The following is an 11639-nucleotide window of genomic DNA, read 5'->3' as shown; positions in this document are numbered from 1 at the left end:
ACACATCATTGTAAAATCAATACATTCATCACTTCGTTCAGAATCTAAAATGTGGGCAAGTGGCGAGTTTATCGCTGTGCTGTACTGTACAGTATAATATTATGTTGAATCTTGAGTGGGTCACTGTAATAAGTGTAATTGATATGCTAAATTACTTAAATTTGATTTTAATGATATAACATCATTGCACTTATACGAAAAACGATTCTGAGCGATGATGATCTATCAGCATAGGCGTACCGGGAATCAGTGATGAATGTATATAAAGGGCTATAATAGTCTATTATGTTTCTGGTACACAACATATATTCTAAAAACTTAGATAAATAAAAAAAATGTACGGAATGGGGGGCTAAACAAAATTTCAGTGGGGCAATAGCCCCCTGATTAAACCCCCCATTCTACGCCTATATAATATTAAATATTATACTATGATAATACCTGTACTATTTTTTTTATCGTTTATTTTATGATATAATTGCCAATATTTAATAAAGTATAGGTAATTTTATTTTACTATTATAGTAATAAAATAGGTTGAATACATTTTTTCTGAAAACATTACGTTTGAAAATGTCCATAAATCATAATTGTGTCTATAAAATATAATATTTTATCTTATTTTATTGATTCCTAATTTGAATAGAGTATAGATAATATTGATTTGTACATTGTATACTAACATCAATAATTAAAATATTATAGTGTTTGCAAAAGCATCTTCACTCTCTGCAACTCGGTGATCATCCACCCCCAAGTAAAATATAATTGCATAAGTAAAAGTCTAGTGTTTTCATCAAAAAAAGATTTATAGTGTGCTGATACCCAAAAGGTTATACATTTTAATTACACACAAATTAAACATTATAATTGTTAGTATATAATTTATGCCAGGGGTGGCAAACAGGTCAATCATAATATGCGTTCAAGTTGTACGCAACTCCCTTTCACATTATCTTCAATTTTTAAAATTTCCGATAAATAATCAATTATATTAAAATAAGTATTGTGTAAAATGATGAAATTAAACGTTATTGATACTTATTTATATTCTAAATAAAAGAAATGTAACATGCATGTATATAAAATATATTTTTGTTTATTGACAACCTTGTTTTTTTTTGTCAATTGCAACAAACTGGGAAAACTCAATTGATCACAAGTATATTAAAGTTGGCTACCCCTGACCTATGCTACATGCATTTCGTACAGTTATCATAGTATGTTTTATCTTGAACATTTATCAAATACTGAAAGTTTACTCTTAAATATGTCTACCAAAACATTTGAAATGGAAGGGTATAAACACTATAAACAATTAAATTAAATTAAAGCTATAATCATTAATTGTGGTTAATTTATTTTAAAATCAGCAAAAAAAATAATATTTTAATGCTATTTATAAAAAAACAACTTGTATAAAGTATTTTGAAAAATATAAAATCAAATCTAAAAATTGACTTGCTGGCGGAAATGCTTTTGGAACTTGTTGGCTTTAACTCCTAATTGCATGTACATTTTTGTTTGGACTTGCTTCATAACTTTCAAATCTCTGGCTTTCCTGTAAAAACATATCAACGTAATTTTATCAAATAAATTGAAACCAATTGTAATATCTTAGAATTTAGGAGAATATTCTCTAAACTAGTTGAGAAGTAGAATGTCAAATTATAGTTTCAATTGCGGTATCTACTTTTCTACCTCACCACTGTGTTCCATATAAACAATGTACTATGTAGTACTGTGGTTTATATGTCACCATAATTATACCAAACAGTTGGACATATTTAACTACTTTATTGTATGGCTAGGTTAAGTATAAATTAATTTGGGAAATAAAAATAAAATTCTTAAGATATCTTTACTTTTAAGCGCAGAAAGCAAAAAATGTATCATTAGTTTTATTTAATTCATGAATTTTTTGTATTTTCTTATTAATGTATAAAAATAATAATAGAAAAATATATATTTATTATTTTGATAAAATATATTGCGGTTGGCTCTGTTTAAAGTTTAGTTACATGTAATGGTACATTCTGACTTTGGTGACTTGTTAATGTATGCCAAGTTAATTAATATTGATGTGTATGTCACATATGAGTATAATTTATAAATTGTACTGTGATTTATTTTTAATAGGTGAACATCGGGCATCATTAACAAATCAACTATATTTAAAGGAGCACACAACACAAAAAAAAAAATTATTTAAATTATTTTTAAATGTTAAATTATTGTAACTGTAGCTATATGAAATGATTTGGTGAAAATCCAATGTAAAAAAAATTATTACTTTAACCGTTTAACCAAATGTCTCTTTTAAAATTTTTAATATTAAAAAAAAAACTAAATGTCATATAGAAATTCTGATTCTAGCGTCGTCTTAAACACATAAAACCACACATTTATACTTCAATTAAATTTCAAAAATAAAATGTTTAGGAGGGTAAATCATTGTGAGAATCGAGGAACTTTTACACGTATAAGTTAGGCAGTTACGATGTGTAGGGCCCAATGACGTCTTTTTTCAATTGCTCATAACTTATTGAATAATGTGAGTAGAAACGTAAAACCTATACCAATATTCTTAGAATTGAACATTCTTTCAAATAAAAAGACTTATTTTTTGTGTTGTGTGCTCCTTTAAACCTAAGTAATTTTTATCATTTCAAAAATTGTTTATTGTAATAAAAATTATTATTTTTAAGTTCATTGATATTTTAGTTGAAAAACAAATATTAAAAATTGCTTTGATTTACACATAATAAATAAGATAGTAAATATAAATCAGTCTAACGAAAATCCTAGTTTTCTTAGGCAATCCAGGTTCTAAATATAATATTTTTAGTATTATGACAGTAGTTAAAATTGCTTTTATTTGACTAGCTGCATTTTAATTGAAATTTATTTTTACCTAGCAGCAGCAGCAGGGAAAGTTCCTGTCCATCCAATATGTCTGTAATGATTGATAACTTTGTTCAGCTTTGTTTCCTTCATGGCTTCCCAATCGTGATTTGGATTCAAATTTTGCCTAAGATAAATTAATAATAATTAATTTACATTTTATTTTGTCAATATTCTATACAAAAGACTAATATATTGTGATATATAACTAGTTAACATTTATTTTATCCCATTATCTGTACCTGTAGTATCGCATTAATGATCGTTTTCCAATTCTAGCTCCAGAAGGAAGAATTAATTGAGAGGTAGCATCTTCAATAATACGATAATCATCTACAGATGTGTCTGCTGGATAACTAGATGAATAGTCATAAAAGTCTGAGTATTCAAGTAGTGCTTCACCTTCATGAATCATTTTAGTATGACCTAAAATTATTTAAAATAAAATTGTATTATTTGCCTTATTAAGACCTTATTCTTTTGCAAAAGTACCTTTATCAATCATGTGTGCTTGTGCAGACTCCATAGAATGGAAATTTTTTCCAGATTCATTACACCATAAACACATAAATCCTTGACATACCTTCTCGCCTAAATATACCAATAATCCTTTCATATCGACCAGATACTCAACATCAGGAATGAAAAATGAATGAATATCAGACATGTGTTTAATATTTTGCAATAAGTTTTCACTGCCCTGGGGACAGAATAAACATATATTGTTGACTATGGGATTGTTGTCACTGACTACTTCACCCCATTCTTCGTCGTCATCCACATCCTCATACTCATCATCACTCTCTTCAACAGGTTTATTCTCAGCTGCTTTAACTATTTTTTTGGCAGCTGGTACACCAATATCTTTATGTTCATTGTCTGATTGCAACGCTAAAGTTTTATGCTGCTTAGAAGATAAGTGGCTATCGAAAGACTTTTGTGAATTATAGGATTTCCTACAAATGGTGCAATAAATCGAACTCTTAGTATTTTCTTCATTTTCCTTGATCTGTTGACTCAGTATTCGGGATTCAAATGTGGGCCGGTCAACAGGAAGCAGATTAATGATTTTCCTTTTTAGATTATAACGATGCCAGTCTGTTTTATAGTGTACACGATGTGTATCACCATTTTCAAACACAATTTGACATGTAACACATGTCAATGCCCCTTGGTACGGGGAACTCATTTTTCTAAAAAAAAAAAATTAACAATCATAAATAGTTCAAATACGTTAGGTATGATGCATTAAAAAAAAATTATGTTTCTAAAAACAAGTTCTAAAGTACCAACATAATACTGTGTTAATATAGTCAAAAGTATTGTATTAAAATTTTAGACACAAGCACGTAGATTTAATCAAATATTCTAAAGATATAAAATTTAAAAAAAAGAAATTAGGGTCATCTATTTTATTAATATTTATACATGACATAAGATCATACTTCAATTAGCAAGAGCCTTATACAGTTTACCAAAATATAATTTTGGAATCATAAGTGTACCTACTAATAGTTATACCGAAAGTGACAACAGATTAATGGAAAAAGATTTTAACACAAAAATGTATAAGAACTAAGAAGTATTCCATACTTATTATCTACGATAAATACGACATTAAACTAAATTACGGATGTCGAGCCTTTGTCCATTCGACCTATATTAAGCATTATATTACAGCTATTATATACAGGAAACGTTAAAAATAATATATTCTTCTTATAATTATTGACAATTTGTGTTGGACATTAGTGTTTCCAAGCAGGAGTCTAACCACGATCAAGAATCACTTACTTCAGTAATTTATTAACAGATGTTCAGCGATGTACAACGATAAATTAAAGAATTAAAACTTTATTAACAATATTATAAATAAAGCTCAAGACTCGAATTATAAATTTTTAATACGCCGATACAAGCATACAAGTTGATACAACGTACGTGAAAAACTAATAAGCCATTGGTATTGGTCACTATAATATTCAATATAGACTAATGTTATCACAAAGTGCAAAGACAGTCAACCAATAGATAAGATTATGAGAACTCGATCTGAAAAAAATACGTACACAGTAATACCAACATAAAAAATACATTTCGTTTGCGTACAGGCTGCCTACAACAACTGTCGTTTCGTGGATGGAAGAATAACCGGGGTTATGCACAATATTTTTGAATATACCATAACACAGAATAGATGAAATCTATATCATATCTATTTCATCTATTCTGTGATTATAAATTATAATATTGTTAGTCCTTAATCCAATATTTTTAAAGTACAAAAAATAGGCTTGACCAGACTTTATCCGCAGCGGCAGCCTAGCTAATAACTGGCGCTATTTTATTAATGAACAGAAAAAAGTCTTATACACCTTATAGGTAGTATTTTTTAAAGCTCCCTCTCCCCAATGAAATATTTATATAATTTTAAAAAAAGTCTGAATTATCTATTTACAATTAATAATCTACAGTGATTCAACTTCAGAAATGTTATTCATCTCTAGCTGCAAAGCAAAAATAATACAACAATAAATAGAAGCGTATCGTATCGTCGTGGTCTGTCTTAAGTCTCTATACTTATTACCTAGTAGGTTTTTCACAAGTCATGAAATCAATTTGACAATACATGTTATTGAAAAAATGAAGATACTACCTACCTACCTAATTTTGTCAAACATATTATCTTTGCACCTAAAAAGTAATTCTAACGATAGGTCCACGCATAAAAGACATTTTTTTTTAAACAAACATTTTAATACTTCTGACTTAAAACTCGGTTGACCGGTGCCGTTCAAAAATTGCAGAGGTTCAATCAATAAGAGCCCCCCACAAAATAAGTACCTCTTGTAGTAAGTTTGTTAATACTATATGGAGCCCAACCACAACCATAAACCCGGCCCAGGCTACAGGCATTGTTGGTATTTTAAGTACTCAGTATCTCTGTAGGAGTATATTTCAACTTAATATGCTTAATGCATTTTTAAGACTAGTAATATTTAAAATACTTTTTATAATGAGTATTTGATTCTAAATTGAATAGTATTGAATTATTTTTGAAGTGTTTTTAGGGTTCCGTACGGTAAAACAGAACCCTAGTTTGTCACCAGGCTGCAGTATCTCATGAACCATGAAAGTTAGAAAGTTGAAATTTTCACAGATTATGTATATCTGTTGCCACTATAACAACAAATACTAAAAATCCTTGAATATATAATATAAGCAGTGTTGCCGACATGTTTATAGCCAATGATGGTACGGAACCCTTCGTTTGTTTAAAATAGTCTCTGATTGGAAATCATGATTCCTGACAAGTTTAACTAGACAACCTTGAAGGTTTCATAAAAAAAAAAAAAAAATTCCTAAAGTATGACACTGTGTTGAACCTTAAGGTGGCCGCTTTGGACACCTTTCCCCTACTATTATAATCTACAGAATACAAATACAGGCAACTGATTTTAAATTTAAAAAAAATTTTAATTTCCTTCGTAAATTTCAAAAACCTTCGCGCGCGCGAGTGTGTGTTTGTGTATGTGTATCGGGTGTCCAGAAATCTCGCAGTATGTCAGCTCGGCAAAAGTATATTATAATATTATTATTACACAAAAATAAATGAAAATTACAAAAGCCAGTAGGTACGCTTTGAATTCAATTTTTTATTCAATAATAAGAAAATGTATGGTACAGTAGTCAGTAATGCAGTACAGGTATAGGTAGGTATATAATATAATGTAATATAATCAGTATTTCAGTACAATTTAAATAAATGTGTAAACATGATACATACAAATTATAATAGGATAATAACAATAAGTAATCATTAAATAAAGGTGTACACATGGTATATTATAATATCATAATAACTAATTAGTATTAAGTAACAACAATATAACGCAGTGGCGTAGCGAATCATGTTTTTCAGAAGCAATTGCTTCTGGTTTCTGGGGGGTGGTGGTGGGTCATAACCTCATAAAGCCCATACATACGGTCAGTCTTTGAACTTTATTTTGGGTGCTACCCCAACCCTCTATTTGAGCATATGAGTATCGTATACATCAGTTGGAGTTGGGTGGGGTAGGTCATAAATAATTTGTTTGCTTCCATATGATTTAAAGTTCGCTACGCCACTGATATAACGTATGAGGGTATGACCTGTGGTGAGTGCACTCACATGGGACTGGGGAACTGAGGACGTCGGCATACGACTCTGGCGCCGGAAAAAACACGGTGATGAGCCTAAGTCGTCGAACAAAGCACGTCGGCAATATAACGACCTGGTACCTATGCCAAAAACTGTTTGACCCGGCGTGGTTGACGGTGGTAACCGGTAACATATAGGTACGATAAAGGTGGTTATTGGTAACATAGGTACGATCGCGGTGGTAAGGGATGAGATCGACGAAACTGCGGCAGAAACAAATTCGGCGTGAAGCGTTGATCATGGACTTCCACACGAATCTTTTCGACCTCTTCCACACCGATCTACGGCGATCAGACCGTACAGGATTTTGTAGATTTTCATCAGCTGCCACCGCCGTAACTGACTGAACTTCACCGTACACAGGTGAACGAATGCTCGACTCTACGGACGACCGGAAACTCGCTGCATGTTCTCGCCGCGGCCGTAACTGCAGTAGCCCGACAGCAGCGATCCTGCGATCGACTGCCAAGTCCAAAGCGTCGGTTAAGGAAGGACTCTGACGTCACAAGAATTTCGGCGTTTCCACGTGGACGTCCATCTCCGGAGACATAGGAACTTCGGGTGCAGGGACCGGTGGTGAGGCGACCTTGTCTACCTGCAGGTGGTACACGGGTGAGTCGGTAATGAGCTCGGGTGACGATGACCGGAAACTCTTCGCAAGTCCGTGCTGCGACGGAGACCGGACATCAGCGATCCTGCGATCGACCGCCAAATCCAAAGCGTCGAACAAGGAAGTACCCTGACGTCGGAGGGATCTCGGCGTTTCCGTGGAGGCGTCCATCTCCGCTGCACTCATAGGTACTGCAGGTGCAGAAGCCGGTGGTGAGGCGGTCTTCACTATTTGCTGGTGGTACACGGGCGAGTCGGTGATCAGCTCGGGTGAAGACCGGACACGCTTCGCAAGTCCGCGCCCCGACGGAAACAAGACATCTGCAATCTTATTGTCAACGGCCAAGTCCAGCCTACCGATCAGAGAGTGAACCTCATCGGTACGATCAAACGACTGCGTACATTTCGTAGATTCCAAGTAGCTGGCACCTATATCTGTCATTTAATACACGAATACACGATAAAAAGAAACAGCGAACAGAAAAAAAAAGTTTTCTTAGAATATATTTCTAGGACTTACGGACGAGTGACAAACAAAATATTATAATAACGGATTTCGAATTACAAATTGTTACCAACAATGTATAAATAATAGTGTTGTGATTTATCTAGTTTGTATTGTGGCCAGCTAATAGCTATCTAGTAATTATTAGCAAGTCGCAAATGAATACAAAACATAACAGTTTCAATTAAATCATAATTTAACAGTAATTTTGATGAATAAAAACCTACGAATATTCTTAAAATAATGCCGGTTTTGACGAAATCAGAATCATATCACATTTGACATGATTAGAATAATTAACTGTGCTTATCAAATCTACATTATTATCTAATTTTTTTTTACTTTAGATTAAGAAATTATAAGAGGATTATGGGTAATATTAATATAAGATTATGTGTTTAAAAATACGGTTTGAATAGTGATTTAACCACTAATACACAATGGTAAACAATTAAACAACATTTCAAAATAAAATGATAGAATTTTAAACTGTCTAAAAAACATTTTTAGATAGGTCGATATAAGCTCCTTCTCTTTTAAAATCTATGTAATATAAATCGTCGATTTAAAACCAATTTACTAGTTAAGACTTCATTTTATATTTTATATTTTATTCAAAAATGTAATTTACTGATGCCGTAAACTATATAGCTTACTAGCTTAGTAATTCGGAAATCCTTCCATCGCCAAATTCAAAAGAAAAATATAATATATCGAAATGGTCATCAACTGGTGACACCAAAACCTAAGTAGGTACGAAAAACATTAACAGTTTCAAACATGTTTTTTACCAACGTATATTATATAGGACACGTACATTAATTGCATTAATTGTCAAGCCCATTTTGGAAAATGTAACAATTCGCGAGCCCGAACAATCCAAACCCTGCCTTCATTTCACCGCGACAATAGTTTAATAATATAATATGTACCTTATTTGCCTATACTATACGCCGGGTAACACCTTAGGTTTGCGGAAAGTATTTAAAACAATATTATAATAGATACATTATACTATTATAGACCTCATATTTTTTTGTATTTACACCTATTTTAGCGTAGTGTCAATAGTATATATTTATTATATTATGTCTAGCCCGTAGCCGTCTAGGGCCACCGGCGCAAGGTGGTAGAATCATTCTACTAGAATACATTTTAAAAATTAAAAACATAAAAGTAAATAATATCAAACAATGTTGTAGTAGAAATTGGAAACTTTTTTATCCAACAAATAAAGTTGCATTGACATTTAAAAAAAACAAATTAAAAAAATTGAAAATTGATAATGTGAACTGAAAACTAGTCAAAGTATTTTGAAAATTTTATCAAATATTGGAATTAATAAAATAAATGTACCTATGCTGTAAATTTCAAGTATTTACAGTTGTTCTTATTTGTATTACAAGAAAATAAGAAAATCTCTTCATGAGAAATCAAGTGAATATCCTAAAAATTTGTAAAAATTTGAAGTTCAAACGCACATAAGAATTTAATTTGACTTTTCGGTAGACATTTTTTTGTTGATAAAGAAAGACAAACTTAAGAGAAATTTTGTATTAAATGTTCAAATATTAGATTTAAAAAGAAAAATTTTAATGAATTTCTAACCCAAAATAATTTGCACATTTTCGTGATTTTTACCTTTTTGTCAAAATTCGAACTTTAAAAGCATATAAAAAAAAATGTGACGGTATTTTTAATATTTTCAACTACCATTGTGCAACAATATATTAGAAGCTTTGTATTACATTTTCAAGCGATTTGACTCAACGAATACAATTTTATTGACATTTATAGAAAAAAAACCTAAAATGTCCGTAAATAGATCAACACAAATCAAAAATATTTTTAAAATTGCATGATGAATAGAAATTTTTTTTTATTGGACAACCCACAGCAACAGGCCATTGGGTGTAGATGGAACTGTAGGTTTTTAGATTGGGTAGAGGGGAACACGTGTGTGGAATAGAAAATGATAATATTAACATTCAGTAAAAATACGGTTGTTTGTTTTAGCGTTAAACCACAAACCAACATTTTGTCAAAAGTCGACTTTGCGTAAAAATTTCTTTTTTTTTTCGTTTTTCACGGCGCTTTTGATGAAGCTTCTGGGAATTTTGACCCCTAAAGTACCAACTAGATTCAATTTCCTATGAGAAAAGATACTGTTAAAGAAAATTTAAGCATTTTAACTGTCCTAAGAGGCGATGACAGACACAACTTGAAACCATCAATTTTAAATAACTTGAGGATTAAATGTATATTGCAATATCCATGTCATATATATATATCTATGCATACCATAGCCGAACCAACTTTCTATTGACAACTAGGCATAATAATTAGGTACCCAGATCTCAAACTTAAAGGTAAACATATTATCTGAGTTTAATAGCGTTTTCCATCTGACTACGTTAGTGCACACTAGACGCGAACACTGATACCATAATCACAGAATCACATAATTTTCCATACCGTCAAAACGCACGGTGTCAACCAGTGTACACCGGTGTGCACTAGTGCAGTCAGATGGAAAACGCTATAAGTGTCAGGATTTAATGATATTGAAATATTTAAAGTGTGTTATGACTTATGAGTATTATTAAATTGAAATTCGTATCATTATAAGGGGTCAAACGGTTTTGAACCCAGGTTAACCGTAAAAAAATTTACCCGGTTTCGAACACGAAACTCAAAACCCGCAAAAAATTGTACCCTGAAGACGGAACCCGAAACTTGACATATTTTAAGCCGTTTTGAATTCTGAATTCTTGGATAACAAGTTACGAAATATCGTAAAATATAGTTTTAACAACTCAGATAATATTCATGTTTGATAATAGACGAAGTCATTGCTTAACTAAACGTCTAAACCTAATGTTAATTGTTTTGTATACATAATACGTATGTAAGATATAGCCATGTAGGTACTAGGTACCTATAACCCACATACAATACTAACGGGCAACGTCTATGGCGAGACGTCTTCCTAAATATATATATATGACATATAAATGCCATATCATATGTACATATATTCTTAGGTCAGTTTGGAGATTTTAAATATTTTCTAATTTGTTGTATTTTATAAATACACTAAATTTCCGAGCTAGCAGGGAGACCCCTGGGCCCTCCCTATCCGTGCTAGCTAAAAGTGGGTAACGAATTCAGAAACTGAGTCGATTGAATTATAAGTCACGCCTGCACCAGACCTGGTCCATTCGGTATTTTCCATTGTAAGATGACGATGACCAAATAAAAATAACATTCATTATTATGTAGTAGTTTCATTTGTATTGAATGAAAATATTTTAAAGTATTTTAAACATAAATCCATGTTGTACTAATATGTTGTGCTGATTAGTGTTACAATATAATTTTCAGTGTCTGGGAAGTAAAAACTAAAATAAAGTCACATTA

General features: G+C 31.5%; 1 protein-coding gene across 1 annotated transcript; it reads right to left on the bottom strand.

Moving 5' to 3' along the window:
• Positions 1–1337: 1337 nt before the first annotated feature.
• LOC100161740 (zinc finger protein 622) lies at positions 1338–4890 on the bottom strand. Its single transcript, XM_001945223.4, has 5 exons — positions 4699–4890; positions 3397–4097; positions 3147–3330; positions 2915–3031; positions 1338–1561 (listed from the first exon to the last, which is right to left on the bottom strand). The coding sequence occupies exons 2-5, from the start codon at positions 4091–4093 to the stop codon at positions 1450–1452; spliced, it is 1110 nt and encodes a 369-aa protein (XP_001945258.1). The 5' UTR covers positions 4094–4097; positions 4699–4890; the 3' UTR covers positions 1338–1449.
• Between the last annotated feature and the right edge of the window lie 6749 nt (positions 4891–11639).

The sequence above is a fragment of the Acyrthosiphon pisum genome, chromosome A3, assembly GCF_005508785.2.
Source record: "Acyrthosiphon pisum isolate AL4f chromosome A3, pea_aphid_22Mar2018_4r6ur, whole genome shotgun sequence".
Taxonomy (NCBI): domain Eukaryota; kingdom Metazoa; phylum Arthropoda; class Insecta; order Hemiptera; family Aphididae; genus Acyrthosiphon; species Acyrthosiphon pisum.
The sequence above is the reverse complement of the archived record's forward strand: the minus strand, read 5'-3'. Positions and strand labels throughout refer to the sequence as shown.

Bases quoted from the DNA above. Each gene is read 5' to 3' on its own strand.
- LOC100161740 (XM_001945223.4), bottom strand. From the start codon at position 4,093: ATGAGTTCCCCGTACCAAGGGGCATTGACATGTGTTACATGTCAAATT. The intron at 3,032-3,146 runs GTACAGATAATG...AATTTATCTTAG, and splicing joins TCATTAATGCGATACTACAG to GCAAAATTTGAATCCAAATC. The intron at 1,562-2,914 runs GTAAAAATAAAT...ATGTTTTTACAG, and splicing joins TTCCCTGCTGCTGCTGCTAG to GAAAGCCAGAGATTTGAAAG.